The sequence below is a fragment of the Brachyistius frenatus genome, unplaced genomic scaffold (genome assembly GCF_029030835.1).
Source record: "Brachyistius frenatus isolate BFR_SWC_R1_liver_20210118 unplaced genomic scaffold, ASM2903083v1 Contig_340, whole genome shotgun sequence".
NCBI classification, from domain to species: domain Eukaryota; kingdom Metazoa; phylum Chordata; class Actinopteri; family Embiotocidae; genus Brachyistius; species Brachyistius frenatus.
This window is the reverse complement of record NW_027210939.1, coordinates 30,061-50,191: the sequence shown is the minus strand read 5'-3', so window position 1 is coordinate 50,191 and position 20,131 is coordinate 30,061. Positions and strand designations below refer to the sequence as shown.

General features: G+C 43.8%; 1 protein-coding gene across 1 annotated transcript; it reads left to right on the top strand.

The window, feature by feature from the left end:
* The first annotated feature begins 2,163 nt into the window (after positions 1 to 2,163).
* Positions 2,164 to 8,554, top strand: LOC138635940 (uncharacterized). The gene is made up of 14 exons (XM_069723679.1): positions 2,164 to 2,254; positions 2,550 to 2,626; positions 2,767 to 2,839; positions 3,028 to 3,140; positions 3,227 to 3,252; positions 4,051 to 4,188; positions 4,342 to 4,451; positions 4,532 to 4,627; positions 4,719 to 4,802; positions 4,883 to 5,009; positions 5,139 to 5,244; positions 7,313 to 7,495; positions 7,578 to 7,652; positions 7,901 to 8,554. The coding sequence occupies exons 1-14, from the start codon at positions 2,227 to 2,229 to the stop codon at positions 7,982 to 7,984; spliced, it is 1,320 nt and encodes a 439-aa protein (XP_069579780.1). The 5' UTR covers positions 2,164 to 2,226; the 3' UTR covers positions 7,985 to 8,554.
* The last annotated feature ends 11,577 nt before the right edge of the window (positions 8,555 to 20,131 follow it).

Here is a 20,131-nt window from a genome sequence, read left to right as displayed (position 1 = left end):
TCCTGTATCAGGAATGATCTCCTGTATCAGGAATGATCTCCTGTATCTGGAATGATCTCCTGTATCAGGAATGATCTCCTGTATCTGGAATGATCTCCTGTATCAGGAATGATCTCCTGTATCAGGAATGATCTCCTGTATCAGGAATGATCTCCTGTATCAGTAATGATCTCCTGTATCAGGAATGATCTCCTGTATCAGGAATGATCTCCTGTATCTGTCCTTGTGACAGCGGATCTGGAGGATCTCTGTATGGAGAATGATCTCCTCTGTCCCTTCAGCAGGTGGTGGAGAGGGTGGTCAGGAATGATCCAATATGGATACAGTATCTGAACAGATTTACATTTTGATTCCTATTTTCAGGAATGATCTCCTTTTTCTTTAAATGATCTCATAAAAAGAAATGATCTCCTGTATCTGGAATGATCTCCTGTCTGGTGATATATTTATGACTGTCTGTGACCCATTTGACGAGTCTAATGATCAAAAAGGTGTGGTGGCAAATGAGCGAGCAAAGCACCTCTTGCTTCTCCGTAAATATGGATAATACTTTCTTCAGTGTCCTTCTCTCCACCACCTTTTCCAGACTATCCAGTTTGTAGCCAATGATGGAGCCGGCCTTCTTAACCAGTTTGTTAAGTCTGTTGGTGTCACCGGCTCCAATGCTGCCCCCCCCCCCCAGCAGACTACAGTGAAGTACAGTTCACTGGCCACAACAGACTGGTAGAACATCTCCAACATCTCGCTGCACACATTGAAGGATCGAAGTTTCCTCAAGAAAAAGAGTCGACTCATCACCTTCTTGTAGACAGCATTGATGTTGGTCTTCCAGTTCAGTCTGTTGTCATGGAGACACCAGGTACTTGTACTCCTCAACCATGTCCACCTCCTCTCCCAGAACTCTCAGCGGTTGTGGAGCCGTCGTCTTGCAGGATAGACTATATAAAACATGTTTATATATATGTACCTATTTTTCTATCTGTTCACACATCAATATGTTCATATCCAAAAACTAACTCCATATATTAATAGAACACAGATGAATTGAAACATCAATTTTCTATGAGACACTGAGGAAGCTGTAGTAACTAAATGTAAACAGAAGCAATGACACATCTTCCTTATTATTCACACATTATGTCACATATATGTGCCTCATGTATATAGAGTGGGTACGGAAAGTATTCAGACCCCTTTAAATTTTTCACTCTTTGTTTCATTGCAGCCATTTGCTAAAATCAAAAAAGTTCATTTTATTTCTCATTAATGTACACTCAGCACCCCATCTTGACAGAAAAAAACAGAAATGTAGAAATTTGTGCAAATTTATTAAAAAAGAAAAACTGAAATATCACATGGTCATAAGTATTCAGACCCTTTGCTGTGACACTCATATTTAACTCACATGCTGTCCATTTCTTCTGATCCTCCTTGAGATGGTTCTACTCCTTCATTGGAGTCCAGCTGTGTTTAATTAAACTGATTGGACTTGATTAGGAAAGGCACACACCTGTCTATATAAGACCTTACAGCTCACAGTGCATGTCAGAGCAAATGAGAATCATGAGGTCGAAGGAACTGTCCAAGGAGCTCAGAGACAGAATTGTGGCAAGGCACAGATGCTCAAAAGGGTGCTTCTACTCAATACTGAGCAAAGGGTCTGAATACTTATGACAGTGTGATATTTCAGTTTTTCTTTTTTAATAAATTTGCACAAATTTCTACATTTCTGTTTTTTTCTGTCAAGATGGGGTGCTGAGTGTACATTAATGAGAAATAAAATGAACTTTTTTGATTTTAGCAAATGGCTGCAATGAAACAAAGAGTGAAATATTTAAAGGGGTCTGAATACTTTCCGTACCCACTGTATACAGTATAGCCTATATTCATATACTGAACATGATATATGTGACTAAATAGCCAACACATAAAACGTGGACGTAGGTGAGAAAGAAACACTGATATTCACTGCAGAACAGTGAGTGCCTTGTTTCTCAACGAAATGAACTGAAACAACTTAACTTGAATTTTTTTCCCACGAAAATGCAGCGCGTGTTCCAGCCGTGAACTTCCAGGTTGCTGCGGAGAGTCTGTTTTTAAAAAGGGATTCAGCGACACCTTGTGGGCGGAAATGGAAGCGCGCTGTTAGTTGTGCGGCAGCAGAAGGCGGACGTGGACAAAAAGTCGCAGCCTGTTTGCAGGAACTCTGCAAGTTGTGATTCAGAAATGTCAGCGCAGGAGGAATTCTTTGCAGGTAAATGATATTGTGTTCAAAAGTGCTGTAACTTATACAATGTCTGCTGCGTGTTTGTGTGTGTGTGTGTGTGTGTGTGTGTGTTGTGGACAGAAAGTTTGTGCAGCGAGCCGAAGTGTTACACAACACCGGCGCTGCTTCTGTCCTGCTGCGGTCTCACAGGACCTGACTCGACTACATTTCCCACGTGCCACCTGACAGAAGGAGAGTGAGAGAAGAGTGAGAGAAGTTGGTATTGTTGTAGTAGAGTATTGCGAACGTAGATTGGATATAAAAGCTGGCAAACATTTCACAGGTATTCCCAAGATCCAGTATGTTCCAGCTGCTGGACCTGCAAATGTCATGTGCTTCAAACACTACAATGCGGAGGAGGTACACACACACACACACACACACACACACACACACACACACACACACACACACACGTCGCTGCACCTCTGAACGTCCTCCAGGACTCCTGGTCCTGTCCTAGACGTCGGCGGTTTCATGCTGCGTGTCGGTGTGTGCAGGTGCTGATGGGGAGGACGATGGAGGACTGGCTGAGGTTCTCCGTCTGCTTCTGGCACTCCTTCTGTGGAACCGGTACTGCAGCAGCTGAGCCGACACTCGGTTCAGGCTGTGACTCCCACACACACACACACACACACACACACACACACACACACACACACACACACACGCACACACACACTCCCGCTGTTCTAAAGTTTTGGGATTTTATCATCCTGTTTATGTGAATGTGTGCTGTTGCTGTGTTTTCTGTTGGGAAGGTGCCGATCCGTTCGGGTTTCCAACCCTCCACCGGCGCTGGAACGAAGGGACTCCGATGGAATCAGCGAAGAAGAGACTCCGAGCTGCTTTTGAGTTTTTCACCAAGCTTGGTGTGAGGAGCTCCAGATGAACTTTACACCCTGCAGCCGGTCAGAATCTCTCTGCGCCTCCTTCATGACCTTTGCTCTTTTTCCACAGGTGAAGTATTACACGTTTCACGACAGGTGAGTGACATCACGTTTCTGACTCCTCAAAGTTCTGGAAGCACAAATGTACGTGAGTACATGTGTACTGTTGTTGGATGTAGTCGCAGTCCTCCTCTTCACTCTTCAGCTCTGTGACTGCTTTTACTCAACCAGCTGAAAACTTGAAGAAATTTGAGGCACTCAAGAGGGCGATTAATTAAAAAGCCTTTAATCCGTCATTTCTATTCATTCACAGTAAAAACTCATGCCAACACGTTTCAGCCTCGAAGGCCTTCGTCAGGGCAGCTACAAATATAGACCTGATATCTGTGGTCACATGACCCGTATGGACCAATGAACTGTCGCCCAGTAGATGGGAGCAGGTAAAGACACATGATAGGACACATAATGTCCGGACGATAAAAAACAAATGCAGATATTAATCAAAAATCTTAAAGTCTCTTAATAGTTTAACATACATTTAAACATCAAGTTAAACTGAACCAGTTGTCCAAAGTTACAAAAATGGAGACAAATCCAGTTCTCCATTCAAACCGGGGTGCCGCATGGTTTTAATGTGTTGATCCTGAACGTGTCTTCAGGATCGTCGTCCTGCCGGATGATGAAATGGCTCCTGAATGTCTCGTCCTTCATCCTGATACTTCCACCTGCAGTGAACTCATCAAGAAGCCCAAAATACATTAAAACCAGCGGCGCGTTTATCATATTAATGGAACCAACTCAGATTAAAGCTGTGACTTCATTGTAGTTTCCAGCTGTCCGAATACGTACAGTGTGGACCCGGTGTTCTGATCCGGAGTCCTCTGTCCCCCACAGAGACATGTCCCCCGAGGGCTCCAGCCTGGACGAGTCCAACAGGACTCTGGATGAAATAACAGATCTGGCTCTCCAGCTGCAGAACCAGACCGGCGTCCAGGTCCTGTGGGTCACCTGCAACCTGTTCGCCCACCCGAGGTCCACATTTGACTGTTTTTGGACATTTTACCTCACAGGGAGGAAGACCTTGTTTTACTAGCAGAGTGATGAGATGTTGAAACCGTTAAAACAGCTGATCTGACATGTTCTGTTGATGTCCTGCACACGTGACCTGTGAACGTCATGTGACAGGTACATGAACGGCGCCGCCACCAACCCGGACTGCCACGTCCTGGCCTACGCTGGCGCTCAGGTGAAGAAGGGTCTGGACGTGGCCAAGAAGTTGGGTGCAGAAAACTTTGGTAGGTGTGACGTGTCAAATATTGATATTCTCCTTTGAAACGCTGCTTCCTCGCTGTGATCGGTGCGTTTGTCTCCTCAGTGTTTTGGGGGGGAAGAGAAGGTTTCCTCTCCGTCCACAACACCGACGTTGCTGCCGAACTGAAGCACATGGCCGACTTCTTCAAAATGGCCGTCAGTAAGTGCAGACGTGCAGGTCATCGACAGACGGCGTGTCGGTCAGCGGAGAGCGTCGTGCTTCGGTTTCACGTCTGTACGTTTCTCTCCAGAGTACAAAGAGAAGATCGGGCTGAAGTGTCAGTTTCTGATCGAGCCGAAGCCCAAAGAGCCGTGCAGACACCAGTACGACTACGGTGAGGCGTCCTCGCTGAACTCGGGCACGTCATCGTCTCACGCGTCTAACGCTGCCCTTCGTCCCGGTTGTCTTGGGCAGATGCTATGAGTGTTATCGGATTCCTGAAGCATTATGGTCTGGAGAGGCACTTCAAGTTGAACATCGAGCCCAACCACACCACGCTGGCAGGACACTCCTACGAACACGACGTCGTCATGGCCTCCGCGTGAGACGTCTTTACTCTGATCATAAACTAGTCTTCATATTTAAGGTGACAGCGTTGTTGACAGCGTTGTTGACAGCGTTGTTGACGCCCCACACGGCCGTATATGATGTTCTGTCTCGTCCCCGACAGTTTGGGCATGTTGGGTTCGGTTGACTCAAACACCGGCTCTCCTGACCTGGGCTGGGACACGGACCAGTTCCCCATGGACATCAGGAACACCACCTTGGTCATGAAGGTACGTTTAGCTTCCCGACACAGAGAGCAGATGGATCTGACGGGAGCAATAAAGACGGTATGAAGATGTTCCCGCCTCAGACAGGTGAGCCGTCTCAGACTCAGGTGAATTCTTGGTCCTCCGTCCGTCCTCTCAGTGAGGATTCATGACGGCTGTCGGGATATTTTGATTTTACTGTTTGTAAAAGTCTGATCTGTTGACTGAAGTCTGACATATTTTCCTGAGATTCCTGCTTCGGTCTCACAGCAGGATGTTGTAGTGTTATTGTGTGTAAAGATGCTTCTATAACTAACGTGACCTCTCTGATCAATAACGTACACTAACAACCCAAATGTGGAAATAATTAGCCCAATAAAAACAAACACTAATGGTCTAATAAAATGACTAATAACGTGATTATCAGCAGCACACAGCAGATCTGAGCTGATTAAGTTTATGTTATTAGTTTATTTATTTGGAGCCTGTTATTGAGCTTCGTGCCTTTTATGAGTGAAGACGTTTAGTCAGCCTGCATGAGACAACACGGTGAGACACACGGGACAAAGTGACTAAGATGCTTTTTGTAGTTCATCGTCTGAAAGTTGTAGTTTCAGTGGCCAGAACACGTCATTAACATCCGCCATCCCATAATGACGTGGCCTCGTGTTAGTGGAGTCGGTTCTCTTCTCGTCTTTCCTTGACCTCGTGACGTTTTCCACCGGGGTCGAGGATTAGAGCTCAGGAAAGGATTTAGGAGGTCATGTTTTGGGCTATTTGAATGCACCTCTGGATTTCTGTGCTCGGAGCGGATCTGTAGATTCACCTGCTCACCGTACGTCCAATGGCCAGGACGACACCGTGCAGCACTCCTGGACGGTGGTTTTACAGAGGAGAGCTGAAACTAGTACAATCGTAACTTTGCCATAATTGTATATATGTGGAGACGTACTGTGAATGTGGTTGTGGTGGCAGATTTGCATATCGTGTCAGAGTGGACTGTTGGCCTTGGAGGAGGACCGCAGTCTGTTCATCACCAGGAGCATCCACCTTCACATGATATATAATCAATAGATGCACTGCAAAAATAGAAATATATATTTGTACAACCAACTAATAAACAAGCAGGGTTCAATTGGGGAACCAACATCTGTAAAAACATGTTGGAGGAAGGATTTTGAATCCTTCGTCTCGCTCTAGTAGCAACAAAGCTAGACTGGGTTTCCTGTATCGAAACAAGGCCTCCTTCACACACTCTGCCAAACTCACCCTTGTGAAAATGACCATCCTTCCTCTATTTGACTACGGCGATATACTTTATAAAATGGCATCTAAGACCACCCTCAGAAAACTGGACACACTCCACCACTCAGCAATCCGTTTTGCCACAAGTGCCCCCTTCACCACCCACCACTGTGATCTCTACAGACTGGTGGACTGGCCCTCCCTTCACACCAGGCGGCTACAACACCGGCTGCTCGTGGTCTACAAATCCCTTTTGGGAATGACCCCTCGCTACCTCTCAAATCTTCTGCACATCTCGGACAGCAATCGCCATTTAAGACCAAGTGACTTCATGAGGCTCATCGTTCCAAAAGTCCGTACTGTGTTTGGTCATAACGCCTTTCATTTTGCCTCTGCAAACGACTGGAACTCACTTCAAAACACACTCAAACTAACAGCTCTCACCTCTCTCAACATGTTCAAACTAAAGCTGCAACAAATCATAGTTGACTGCTGTACCTGCTGACCAGCCCTTGCTTCTCTCTCTCTCTCTCTCTCTTTCTCTCATAAAGAAAATCCAGTAATCTGCCTTTTTCATTTTATTTATTTATTTTTATTAATTGTATTGTTTATTTTGGTACATAGTGTTTATTCATTTACCCATGTTGTCTTTAGCCTTTTCCTCATGTGTTTGTCATACTGTTTTGTATCTGTGCTGTTTGTGTCACTGTGTGGACTGTGCTGACAGGTCATCATTGTAAATGAGAATTGCTTCTCAATTGATTTTACCTGGTTAAATAAAGGTCATATATATATAACAGATAAGAGCGGCGGTGAAGGAAGCCGTTTGTTCCTCTGTATCTTCCAGACCATCGTTGAACAAGGCGGGCTGCAGCCCGGAGGCCTGAACTTTGATGCGAAGGTGCGCAGAGAGTCCACCGACCTGGAGGACCTGTTCATCGCTCACATCGGCGCCATGGACGCCTTCGCCAGAGGACTCAGGAACGCCGTGCGCATCGTTGAAGACGGGCTCGTCGCCGGGATGGTGAAGGTCCGTCGGCAGATACGTCCAATTAAAACAGACTCGGATTTCTGTGTGCAGTGGTTTCAGTAAATGTACGAATGTTTGACAGGAGCGATACTCGAGCTTCAGTCGAGGCCTCGGACAGAAGGTGGAGGAGGGTTCGGCTACGTTAGAGGACATGGAGGTGAGACTCCAGTTCAGCTCCTCAGTGGGAGTCCCACTGAATATACAGATTATAAACAGGATTTGTTCTTTGGTTTAACACACCAATTCTAACCGTCGCAGATAAACACTTGTGACCACTTCTCTTGCTTTTTAATTATTGTAACTACTAAATCTAGAGGAGACAGTGGCAATGAAACACTGATAATAATGATAATGGTGAGAGAAGAAGACGTCCTTATTAAGACTTTGTGTGTTTTGTTATTTCAGGCTTTCATCAAGCAGAACGGTGAGCCCAAAGTCACCTCAGGGAAGCAAGAAAAATATGAATCCATCTTTAATCACTACATATAATAAAAACATCATCTTCCTGTATCCTCGATGTAACTTTGGACCTGCTTCAGTACTGTAACAGTGTTGGAAAATCAGAGCACTTTATTAGTCCAGTTGGAATGAATACTAATAATTAACCATTTAAAAATGGTTAACATGTAAATTGACAGATTAATTGCATATAAAAGTATAATTTGGTTATTTATGTATTAGACTGTATAAAAGGGAATTAGCAAATGATTAGTGTTTACTCTGTAATGAAACACAAGTTGAAGTTGAGTGATCCTATGCGTTTTATAACTGATATAGTCCAGTCTCCATATCTAGTTAGTCATTTCATAAATATCCAGACACATCTTGTAATTTCATTTCAAGAGGACAAAAAAATATATTTTTAAACCACATAGTTTCTGCATTTATATTTCACTGTAACAGAATAGAAGAAAACCAGGTGAAAACTGACATACAGTATACGTAACTATATAATAAATTGCATCACGTCATTAGAGTCTTATTACTGACACATTCATGTGTAAACAGCATTTTACTGCTGCACCTTGTTTATGTGGTGGTAATAATTTAACTGGATAAAAATGCAAGATAATTAACATTAAATGTTAATCTGCTAGTTTATTTCATGATGAATTGATTGTATGATTTGTAAATTATCAGGAAAAGTCTGACTGACACCTTCAAACATCTCTAGCTTTTTTGGTAGAATTGTTAAAATAACTCGAAGAAGCTAAAAACATGACATGTTTGGCCTGTCTGCATAAAAAGTAACTTCAGCAATTACATAAGCTTCAACTGTACACACATTTAAAGTCAGACGTTTACATGCACTGGGGTTGAAGTATGTTAAGCTTCATTTTTTTTAACCAACCAACCAATTACAATTAAAGGGAGTTGCATCCGCCTCAAATCAGTTTTGATGGCTGCAAGGGGGATTTTCTGATGGAAAAAAGGCATACATTCATAGCACCCATGAATTAATTCATCACCACAGGTCCAGTACGTTAAAGGAGAGGTGAGATCGGAGAGTTATTCAGTCATCCCGGGCTGTACGTGATAAAACATTCAGTCAGGACAGTGGTCAGTTCCACTTGATGAGGTACTGCTTGTGTTGTATCTCATTTATTTTCCAGCAGAGGGCGCTGCTAACCGTGACGCAAAGACACCTACACACCTGATGTTTAAATAACCAAAGTTCATTTACTTTAGGACATTTTGTATATCCCCATGGAAACACACAATTATCACCAGGAAAACCTGAAGAATATCAACGTGTCATCAGTTAAGGTCCCTCAGTAATGTATGACCCTGTAGAAAGTGTTGACTGCAACACACACTGCTGGGGAACAACAATATAACATTAACTTACTGTTTGATTTGAAACTATCAATATGAACAGTAAATGTGGCCTCAATACAACCTCAATACAGAGGAGAGAAATAAATAAAAAATGACCTTCAAGGACAACAAACTAAACTCCATGCGAGTATAATTGACTCCCAGTATGAATTTATCAGTGTTAACAAGACATGTTGATTTGAGAAATAAGAGGAAAAGTTACTTGATATAAATACTACATAAAATACTTTGTTATAAGCAGTGAAATGTTCTTGTAAAAAAGACAAAATTATAGACTTATTTTTCTGTCGTTGATGATGCAGCATTGTGTGTCCTGTACACTGATGGAGGAAGAACATTTTTTTTTATAATATGGATGAAGTGAACATTTAAAAGCGAACACATCGAGAAAAACTGATGAAGGAACTATGGAAGGGTGGAGTGAACATGTTAAATCTAAAGAGGATAGCAAAGAGGATTTTAATTGTTTTTCCCTCGTGTATATAACCCGTGTCTTTCCTTCACGTGTATATATTCACCTGTTTTTCCCTCGTGTATATATATACACGTTTTTCCCTCATGTATACATACGTGTTTTTCCCCCGTGTATGGATATGTGTTTTCCCTCGTATATATATACGTTTTTTCCCTCGTGTATATACAGTATACGTGTTTTTCCCTCGTGCATATATACGTGTCTTTCCCTCGTGTATATATACGTGTTTTTCCCCCGTGTATAGATACGTGTTTTCACTTGTATATATATATATATACACGTCTTTTTCCCTTGTGTATATATACGTGTCTTTCCCTCGTATATATATACACGTTTTTTTCACTCGTGTATATATACGTGTTTTCCCCTCGTGTATAGATACGTGTTTTTCCCTCGTGCATATATACGTGTCTTTCCCTCGTGTATATATACGTGTTTTTCCCCCATGTATAGATATGTGTTTTCCCTCGTATATATATATATATATATGTGTTTTTCCCTCGTGTATATGTTTTTCACTCGTGTATATATACAGTACACGTGTCTTTTCCTCATGTACATATGTGTATTTCCCTCGTGTATATATCCGTGTTTTCCCTCGTGTATATATACACACGTGTTTTTCCCCCGTGTATAGATACGTGTTTTCCCTCGTATATATATATATATATATATATATATATATACGTTTTTTTCCCTCGTGTATATACAGTATACGTGGCTTCCCTCATGTATATATACACGTGGTTTTCCCTCATGTATATATACGTGTTTTTTCCCCCGTGTATAGATACGTGTTTTCCCTCATATATATATATATATATACACACGTGTTTTTCCCTCGTGTATATATACGTGTCTTTCCCTCGTATATATATACACGTGTCTTTTCCTCATGTACAGTGGGTACGGAAAGTATTCAGACCCCTTTAAATTTTTCACTCTTTGTTTCATTGCAGCCATTTGCTAAAATCAAAAAAGTTCATTTTATTTCTCATTAATGTACACTCAGCACCCCATGTTGACAGAAAAAAACAGAAATGTAGAAATTTGTGCAAATTTATTAAAAAAGAAAAACTGAAATATCACATGGTCATAAGTATTCAGACCCTTTGCTCAGTATTGAGTAGAAGCACCCTTTTGAGCTCGTACAGCCATGAGTCTTCTTGGGAATGATGCAACAAGCTTTTCACACCTGGATTTGGGGATCCTCTGCCATTCTTCCTTGCAGATCCTCTCCAGTTCCGTCAGGTTGGATGGTGAACGTTGGTGGACAGCCATTTTCAGGTCTCTCCAGAGATGCTCCATTGGGTTTAGGTCAGGGCTCTGGCTGGGCCAGTCAAGAATGGTCACAGAGTTGTTCCGAAGCCACTCCTTTGTTATTTTAGCTGTGTGCTTCGGGTCATTGTCTTGTTGGAAGGTGAACCTTCGGCCCAGTCTGAGGTCCAGAGCACTCTGGAAGAGGTTTTCTTCCAGGATATCTCTGTACTTGGCCGCATTCATCTTTCCTTCAATTGCAACCGGTCGTCCTGTCCCTGCAGCTGAAAAACACCCCCATAGCATGATGCTGCCACCACCATGTTTCACTGTTGGGATTGTATTGGGCAGGTGATGAGCAGTGCCTGGTTTTCTCCACACATACCGCTTAGAATTAACGACAAAAAGTTCAATCTTGGTCTCATCAGACCAGAGAATCTTATTTCTCATAGTCTGGGAGTCCTTCATGTGTTTTTTGGCAAACTCTATGCGGGCTTTCATATGTCTTGCACTGAGGAGAGGCTTCCGTCGGGCCACTCTGCCATAAAGCCCCGACTGGTGGAGGGCTGCAGTGATAGTTGACTTTGTGGAACTTTCTCCCATCTCCCTACTGCATCTCTGGAGCTCAGCCACAGTGATCTTTGGGTTCTTCTTTACCTTTCTCACCAAGGCTCTTCTCCCACGATTGCTCAGTTTGGCTGGACGGCCAGGTCTAGGAAGAGTTCTGGTCGTCCCAAACTTCTTCCATTTAAGGATTATGGAGGCCACTGTGCTCTTAGGAACCTTGAGTGCTGCAGAAATTATTTTGTAACCTTGGCCAGATCTGTGCCTTGCCACAATTCTGTCTCTGAGCTCTTTGGACAGTTCCTTCGACCTCATGATTCTCATTTGCTCTGACATGCACTGTGAGCTGTAAGGTCTTATATAGACAGGTGTGTGCCTTTCCTAATCAAGTCCAATCAGTTTAATTAAACACAGCTGGACTCCAATGAAGGAGTAGAACCATCTCAAGGAGGATCAGAAGAAATGGACAGCATGTGAGTTAAATATGAGTGTTACAGCAAAGGGTCTGAATACTTATGACCATGTGATATTTCAGTTTTTCTTTTTTAATAAATTTGCACAAATTTCTACATTTCTGTTTTTTTCTGTCAAGATGGGGTGCTGAGTGTACATTAATGAGAAATAAAATGAACTTTTTTGATTTTAGCAAATGGCTGTAATGAAACAAAGAGTGACATATTTAAAGGGGTCTGAATACTTTCCGTACCCACTGTATATACGTGTCTTTCCCTTGTGTATATATACGTGTTTTTCCCCCGTGTATAGATACGTGTTTTCCCTCGTATATATATATACATGTCTTTTCTCTCATGTATATACGTGTCTTTCCCTCGTGTATATATACGTGTTTTTCCCTTGTGTATATACGTGTTTTTCCCTCGTGTGTATATATACGTGTTTTTCCCTCATGTATATATACGTGGTTTTCCCCCGTGTATATATATATGTTTTTTTCCCCCCGTGTATGTATATATATATATATATATATATATATATACGTGTTTTTCCCTCGTGTATATACGTGTTTTTCCCTCATGTATATATACGTGTTTTTCTCTCGTGTATATATACGTGTTTTTCCCTCGTGTATATGTACACGTTTGTTTCCCCCGTGTATATATGCGTGTTTTCCCTCATATATATATATATATATATATATATATATATATATATATATATATATATATATATATATATATATATATATATATATATATATATACGTTTTTTACCTCGTGTATATACAGTATACGTGGTTTCCCTCGTGTATATATATGTGTTTTTCCCTCGTGTATATATATATATATATATATATACGTGTTTTTCCCTCGTGTATATATACGTGCTTTTCCCTCGTGTATATACGTGTTTTTCCCTCGTGTATATATACGTGTTTTTCCCTCGTATATATACGTGGTTTTCCCCCGTGTATAGATGTGTTTTCCCTCGTATATGTATATATATACGTGTCTTTCCCTCGTGTATATATACGTGTCTTTCCCTCGTGTATATATATATATATATACGTTTTTCCCTCGTGTATATACGTGTTTTTCCCTCATGTATATATACGTGTTTTTCCCTCGTGTATATACGTGTTTTTCCCTCGTGTATATATACGTGTTTTTCCCTCGTGTATATACGTGTTTTTCCCTCGTGTATATATACGTGTTTTTCCCTCGTGTGGCTTTGAGTGAAGGAGGAAGAAGTGATTGTGTTAACACGATGTAACTGTTCATTCCAGGGAAGCTGCTGTGGGAAAGCATGATAAAACTCCGGAGACCTTTTTTAATTTAATCCTTTCCCTTTCACATTTTTTTCCTCCACTTCTTTTCCCCAAATCACAAAATCAGTGATACTGAAGGCACCGAGCTCAGACTTCCACCTCCAGGAGGGATGGCTCTCCGCCTCACATCCGAACTCCTAAAACCTTTTTCGATCCTGAACCATCCAACATGAGGACGGTGAGCTGGTTTAGAGGACGGGCGCCTCGTAGCGAGGCGGACACCAGGTGAGCCGGGAAATCCTGCTGGATGCAGGAGGAACTACCAGCCTGCAGCAGAGGATCAGTCACAGCCCGTTCAATCGGCTTTCTACTGTCTTCTACACAATTCTATTTTTTTGCCCAAAACATTTACGGCTCTGTCGGCAGTAGAGATGTCGGTTGAGTTTCCCACGTCACACATGATTAAAAAAATAAACACATTCATTTTTTGCATATAAAACTGCATTACTGGACGCTGAGGATACCGAGGACACCGAGGACTGTGATGACGTCGTACACAGAGTGTGTGTGTGCAACGCCATGCGGGGGAGGAGGACTCATAATGAGGCGCCTCCAGAGGCTCTGAAACACATCTGATCTCTAAACACAGACTGTATGAAACAAACAGCACAGAGATGCTTAATCAACACTTTTATACTCAAAGTGAAGGATCAAATCAAGAGTAAAAACAATAATAATAAAAAAAAAAAAGAGTCTCAGCTCTCAGAAGAGTTTCAACATGTTTCAACCGGCTGTTTGGCTTTTTGAAGACGTGGAGGAGGAAGAAGCTCACGAAGAGGAAAATCAGAATCATCCATTGGTTTCAGTTCTCCACAGGCTGGAAAAGGAGCACCAGAGAAGAGATGATCACTTCACATCACAAATTAGGTTTTAAAAATAAAAAGGTTCCTTCTTGATTTACTTCCACAGACGTCCGTCCGAACCTCCAACAGGTTGTCAAAGTCTTACGTCTTTGGCCCGGCTGGCCGTCGGATGCTCAGGCCCGTCGGAGGTGTTTTCTGTGCTCTGAAAACAGAAATAAGCTGCATCTCAGACATCTAAATAGCTTCTGAAGGGGAGCTTTACGTTGTCGGGGGTGAAGCCAGCGGTCCTGACCTTCTCACTTTCTCCTGAGGAGCATCTGGCCGTTCACATTTTAAATAATATGAAATATTCCAGCCGTGAATATCGGCTCCAATCAATGAAGTAGCCAAGTTAGGCAAAAGACACATTTTGGTGGGCTAGTGAGTTGTTGTGGTTCGATAAATTATCATGCACATGGACAGAATTGTCATTGCTTAGAAAATCATAAATAACCTAATAAGATGTGATTAGTCAGACAGACAGCAGATTTGAGCTGATGAACATTCATCATTTATTTAAAGTGGGTGTGTTATTGTTTCATGGGACTTTAGAGGTGAACTTTTTCCCACCAAAATACACAATAGCATCTTTTCTGCTGGTGTGAAACATTTTTTGGAGGGAAACTGGAGAACCCGGAGAAAAACGCATGAAAATGCCCTAAACCCTGACCTCTAAACGCGAACTAAACACAAACTAAACACTGACTAAACACTAAATGAATACTAAATAAACACTAATTAAATATTAAACACTGGACCTCTGTTGTTCTTTGACAGAAGTCCTCACAAAGATAGACGTACCAGCAGGTGTGTGTTTTCACTGATCCTGCTTCTGCTTCAGATGTTTATATTTGCAGTGATGATCTGGTGTCACTGATTTCTTAAACCGTCTCTACAGAGACACTTTTGTTATTTTAGAGACTTCAGCTAGTGATGAGATCTCTTCTAGATTTGAGATCTCTTCAGGAGTTGAGATCTTCTGGTGTTGAGATCTTCTGGTGTTGATATCTCTTCTGGAGTTGAGATCTCTTCTAGATTTGAGATCTCTTCTAGATTTGAGCTCTCTTCTGGAGTTGCGATCTCTTCTAGATTTGAGATCTCTTCTGGTGTTGAGACCTCTTCCGGAGTTGAAATCTTCTGGTGTTAAGATCTTCTGGTGTTGAAATCTCTTCTGGAGTTGAGATTTCTTCTAGATTTGAGATCTCTTCTGGTGTTGAGACCTCTTCTGGAGTTGAGATCTCTTCTAGATTTGAGATTTATTCGGGTGTTGAGATCTCTTCTGGAGTTGAGATCTTCTGGTGTTGATATCTCTTCTGAAGTTGAGATGTCTTCTGGAGTTGAGATCTCTTCTAGATTTGAGATATCTTCTGGTGTTGCGATCTCTTCTAGATTTGAGATCTCTTCTGGAGTTGCGATCTCTTCTAGATTTGAGATCTCTTCTGGTGTTGAGACCTCTTCTGGAGTTGAGATCTTCTGGTGTTGAGATCTCTTCTGGAGTTGAGATCTTCTAGAGTTGAGATCTTCTGGTGTTGAGATCTCTTCTGGAGTTGAGATCTTCTGGTGTTGAGACATCTTCTGGAGTTGAGATCTCTTCTGGTGTTGAGACCTCTTCTGGAGTTGAGATCTTCTGGTGTTCAGATCTCTTCTGGAGTTGAGATCTTCTGGTGTTGAGATCTCTTCTAGTGTTGAGATCTCTTCTGGAGTTGAAATCTCTTCTGGTGTTGAGCCCTCTTCTAGATTTGAGATATCTTCTGGTGTTGCGATCTCTTCTAGATTTGAGATCTCTTCTGGAGTTGAGATCTCTTCTGATGTTGAGATCTCTCCTGGAGTTGAGATCTCTTCTAGACTTGAGATCTCTTCTGGCGTTGAGACCTCTTCTGGAGTTGAAATCTCTTCTGGTGTTGAGCCCTCTTCTAGATTTGAGATCTCTTCTGGTGTTGCGATCTCTTCTAGATTTGAGATCTCTTCTGGAGTTGAGATCTCTTCTGGTGTTGAGACCTCTTCTGGAGTTGAGATCTTCTGGTGTTGAGATCTCTTCTGGAGTTGAGATCTTCTGGTGTTGAAATCTCTTCTGGAGTTGAGATCTCTTCTTGATTTGAGATGTCTTCTGGTGTTGCGATCTCTTCTAGATTTGAGATCGCTTCTGGTGTTGAGACCTCTTCTGGAGTTGAGATCTCTTCTAGATTTGAGATCTCTTCTGGTGTTGAGCCCTCTTGTGGTTTCGAGATCTTTTCCGGAGTAGAAACTGTTATAAAGTTGTCCTCAGGAGTAGGTTCCTGTAGGACGAGGGCAGGACTGTGGTCGCCGTCCTCCTCCAGTTCAGAGTCCCCTGAGATGGTTTCTAGCGTGGAGATCTTTCCAGGTGTAGAGAGCGTTGTTACGTTGTCCTCTGACGTGGACCCCTGGGAGACGACCTCGGGCTGCTGGTTGATGGAGTACTTCAGCTGCTTCGTTAGCTCCTCCACCTTCCTTGTCAGGGTCTGATTGTCCCCCATCTGGACTTTAAGCGTGGTGGACAGTTCAATGTGGAAGTTGTTCTTGTCCTCCAGTTGCTTTATCAGCTCCTTCAGCTCATCATGAGTGACGTTCTCCCTCCTGGCCTCCTCCTGCTGGAGATTGATGTTCTCTAGTTGTAGGTAGGTAGGTAGGTAGGTAGTTACTTTATTAATCCCCAAGGGGAAACTTTTTCGCTACAGCAGCATTTATAGATACATGAAAGCAATAAAATAACAGTAAAAAAAAATATAAAATATGAAAATGCACAGTATATATAGTACAGTATATATATATATATATATATATAATTTTTTTTATATTTAAACAAACAAGAAACACAGACAACAGTGTTATTGTTGTGTGATGGATTTTGCCAGAGGTGAGTTATTGTACAGTTTTATTGCAGTGGGCAGGAATGATCAGGAATGATCTCCTGTATCAGGAATGATCTCCTGTATCAGGAATGATCTCCTGTACCTGTCAAGTTTGTAGCCGATGATGGAGCCGGCCTTCTTAACCAGTTTGTTAAGTCTGTTGGTGTCTCCGGCTCCAATGCTGCTCCCCCAGCAGACCACAGCGAAGTACAGTTCACTGGCCACAACAGATGGTAGAACATCTCCAACATCTCGCTGCACACATTGAAGGATCGAAGTTTCCTCAGAAAAAGAGTCGACTCATCCCCTTCTTGTAGACAGCGTTGATGTTGGTCTTCCAGTTCAGTCTGTTGTTGATGGAGACACCAGGAACTTGTACTCCTCCACCATGTCCACCTCCTCTCCCAGAACTCTCAGCGGTTGTGGAGCCGTCGTCTTCCTCCTGAAGTCGACCACCATCTCTCTGGTCTTGGCCACGTTCAGGAGGAGGTGATTTCTACCAGCCCACTCCACAAAGTCCTCCACTACTGCCCTGTACTCCTCCTCCCGTCCATCCCTTATACACCCGACCACTGACTCCTCCTCCCGTCCATCCCTTATACACCCGACCACTGACTCCTCCTCCCGTCCATCCCTTATACATCCTACCACTGCAGAGTCATCAGAGAACTTCTGCAGATGTCTTGACTCTGAGTTGTACTGGAAGTCAGTGGTGTAGAAGGTGAACAGGAAGGAGACAGAACAGTTCCCTCTGGAGCTCCAGTACCACTGACCACCGTATCAGACAGCACACTGCCCAGACGGACAAACTGTGGTCTGCCTGTCAGGTAGTCATTGATCCAGGAGACGGTGGACATGTCCACCCCCACCACCCGCAACTTCTCACTCAGCAGCAGTGGTTGGATGGTGTTAAATGCACTGGAGAAATCAAAGAAAGTGATTCTCACAGATTCACCGGTTCCATCCAGGTGAGACTGAGCTCGTTGCAGCAGGTAGATGATGGCGTCGTCCACTCCCACATGAGGCTGGTACGCAAATTGCAGAGGGTCCAGTGAAGATTTCACCAGCGGCCTGAGGTGGGCCAAGACCAGCCTCTCCAGCACCTTCATCACATGAGATGTGAGGGCAACCGGTCGGTAGTCGTTGAGGGCAGATGGAGTCGTCTTCTTAGGGACTGGAACCAGACAGGACGTCTTCCACTGCACCGGGACTTCCTCCTGCATCAGGCTCAGGTTGAAGAGGTGTTGCAGGACTTCAGCAAGCTGGACGGCGCAGGTCTTCAGGACCCCGGGGCTGATGCCGTCAGGTCCTGCAGCCTTGAGCTGGTGGAGTCTCTCCAGCTGTCTCCTAACCTGGCCAGTCGTCACAGAGAGGGCGGGGGGGAGGGGAGGGAGTCATGGTGTCCATGGAGGAAGAGCCCTTTGAGATTGAGGGCTCTGTGTCTATGCAGCTCACCAGGGGGGACAGAGGGGGGAGGCAGCAGAGGTGTTTGGGAGGTGTGGTGTGTGGAGGAGACAGATGAGGGTGGTGAACTAAACCTGTTGAAGAAACAGTTTAGCTCATTGTTCCTCTCCAGGTTCCCCCTGGTTGTCTCTCTCTCCCCTTGAACCCAGTAATCTCCTTCATACCGGTCCACACCTCCCTCACGTTGTTTTGTTCTGCTGGAGTTTAGCCTCCAGCTTCCTCCTGTAGGAGTCCTTGCACTCCCTGAGTTTCTCTTTCAGGTGGCGCTGCACTCTCCTGAGCTCGTCCCTGTCCCCAGATCTGAAGGCTGCTTTCTTCTGATTAAGAAGAACTTTCAGGTCACTGGTGATCCATGGCTTGTTGTTGGGGAAGCAGTGTCCAGTCCGGGATGGTACGGTGGTGTGTTCACAGAATTTAATGTATTCTGTGATACAGTCCGTTCTGCTGTTGATGTCCTCCCCATATGGTCCACACAGCACATTCCAGTCCGTGGACTCAAAGCAGTCCTGCAGGGCGTCTTTAGCCTCCTGTGTCCACCTCCTCACAGTCCTGGTGGTTACAGGCTGCCTCTGCACCAGAGGAACATACTTGGGAGTCAGCAGGACCAGGTTGTGGTCTGATCTACCAAGGGGGGGAAGGGCAGTAGTACTGTATGCATCCATGGCATTAGCATACAGTAAGTCCAGAGTTTTATTGTTCCTTGTGGGGCAGTTCACATACTGGTGCAAAGTTGGCAGTACTTTATCCAGACTGGTTAAAGTCTCCAGTAACTAACAAAAATGCACCGGGATGCTTAGTCTGAAGTTTGGACACAGTGGAGTGGATGGTGTCCACTGCTGCCTCTACGTCAGCTGATGGAGGAACGTACACAGCGATAACAATGGCGGACGTGAACTCCCTCGGCAAATAATACGAGCGCATCCCCACGGCTAGAAGTTCAATGTCCGGGCTACAAAAACGTTCCTTCACACACACGTGGTCGGGATTGCACCACCTCTCGTTCACATAGACTTCAATCCCTCCACCTTTCTTCTTACCGCTCCGAACAACGTCTCCGTCCCCCCGAACAGTCCTGAAGCCGGTACGGCCGTGCTGTGGTCCGGGAGATGTGAGTGCAGCCATGTCTCGGTGAAACACATGATGCTGCACTCCCGGTACTCTCTCTGGGTCTTTACCAGCGCGCCGAGCTCGTCCGTCTTGTTGTCCAACGACCTCACGTTCCCCATTAAGATCTTCGGTACCGCTGGTTTATATTTCCTCCTCTTCGCCTTCAGCTTAGCTCCAGCTCTGCAACCCCGACGTCTTCTCCGAAGTTCATCCGGGATTTCAGGCCTCGCTCCGGGCAGCAGCAGTAGAGGTCTACTCAGCGCGATCAGCTGATCACGAGAGTAAACAATGGCCCCGGTCCACTGTGCGTAGCTCTCCGTTACGAAGAGGGAAAAAAGTAGAAGAAGAGCCACCAGAAAAGTAGAAAAGTTATGGTCCATTGTCTGACTGTCACTTAACACACGTGAAGAAAAAAAAACCAACAACTCCGAA

What these genes read in the sequence shown, in the direction of transcription:
- LOC138635940 (XM_069723679.1), top strand. Translation starts at nt 2,227, where the DNA reads ATGTCAGCGCAGGAGGAATTCTTTGCAG. An exon ending in GCAGGAGGAATTCTTTGCAG is followed by an intron (nt 2,255 to 2,549) that starts GTAAATGATATT and finishes AACATTTCACAG; the next exon opens with GTATTCCCAAGATCCAGTAT. An exon ending in AACCTGTTCGCCCACCCGAG is followed by an intron (nt 4,189 to 4,341) that starts GTCCACATTTGA and finishes GTCATGTGACAG; the next exon opens with GTACATGAACGGCGCCGCCA.